The sequence below is a fragment of the Habropoda laboriosa genome, unplaced genomic scaffold, assembly GCF_001263275.1.
Source record: "Habropoda laboriosa isolate 0110345459 unplaced genomic scaffold, ASM126327v1 scaffold30, whole genome shotgun sequence".
Taxonomy (NCBI): domain Eukaryota; kingdom Metazoa; phylum Arthropoda; class Insecta; order Hymenoptera; family Apidae; genus Habropoda; species Habropoda laboriosa.
The window spans coordinates 2,134,886-2,135,675 of NW_017100178.1; the positions used below are offsets into that span (position 1 = coordinate 2,134,886).

The 790-nt window shown below is 27.0% G+C and overlaps 1 protein-coding gene across 1 annotated transcript in view; it reads left to right on the forward strand.

Moving 5' to 3' along the window:
- Window positions 1-542, forward strand: part of LOC108578957 (lipase 3-like) — an 8,573-nt gene extending 8,031 nt beyond the window's left edge. The window contains exons 6-8 of the mRNA XM_017942380.1: window positions 1-43; window positions 120-265; window positions 390-542. The exon at window positions 1-43 is cut by the window's left edge and continues 27 nt beyond it. Coding sequence (XP_017797869.1) covers window positions 1-43; window positions 120-265; window positions 390-542 — 342 coding nt within the window. The remainder of the gene's footprint in view (window positions 44-119; window positions 266-389) is intronic.
- The last annotated feature ends 248 nt before the right edge of the window (window positions 543-790 follow it).

The following is a 790-nucleotide window of genomic DNA, read 5'->3' on the forward strand; positions in this document are numbered from 1 at the left end:
TGGAAACAGTTAATACATTACGGTCAAGGGTACATACATCCAGGTAACCATCTACTTACGTCGTTATGAAGGTGAATAACACGAATCGTTAACAATAACAATTTATTTAATAATTGCAGGCCGTTTTAGACAATTTGACTACGATAACAGTGAAAAGAATGAACAATTTTACAATTCTCCCGAACCACCAGAATATGAATTGAACAAAGTAACTGCACCAGTTGCGTTGTTTAGCAGTGAGAATGATTTACTTTCAACGAAAGCGGTAGAGATATAGTATTTTTTAACAAATAATAACAGAACGTTTATTTTTCTGATAATATTTAAATGAAATATTTGTTATACTAAGAATATTATAAGAAAAATTAATAGAGCTTATTCTTTTTTAGGATATCGATCTTTTGAAAATAAAAATTGGTAATGTCGTATTTCATGATGAAGTGTCCATTAAATCGTTCTCTCATTATGATTTCTTATGGGGAACAAATTCGGTACCGATCATATACAAACCAATATTAAAATTATTCGCGCTTCATGAGTAAGTTCTGTAAGTAATTTCTACAGATGTAAACAGACATGTGTACTGATTATAAATTAAATCATTATGCTAAAGGTATTATTATATGTATTACATTTTCAAATTTGACGAATGTCTACAAAAATTTTACCCTTTTTCGTATGAATTTTCTCTTCAATAATTTAAAACAAAATTTTAAAAAATAATATAATGTTAAACGTAAAAAATAAAAAAATAAGAATGAGTATTTTTATCTCTATCAACATTCTTTCT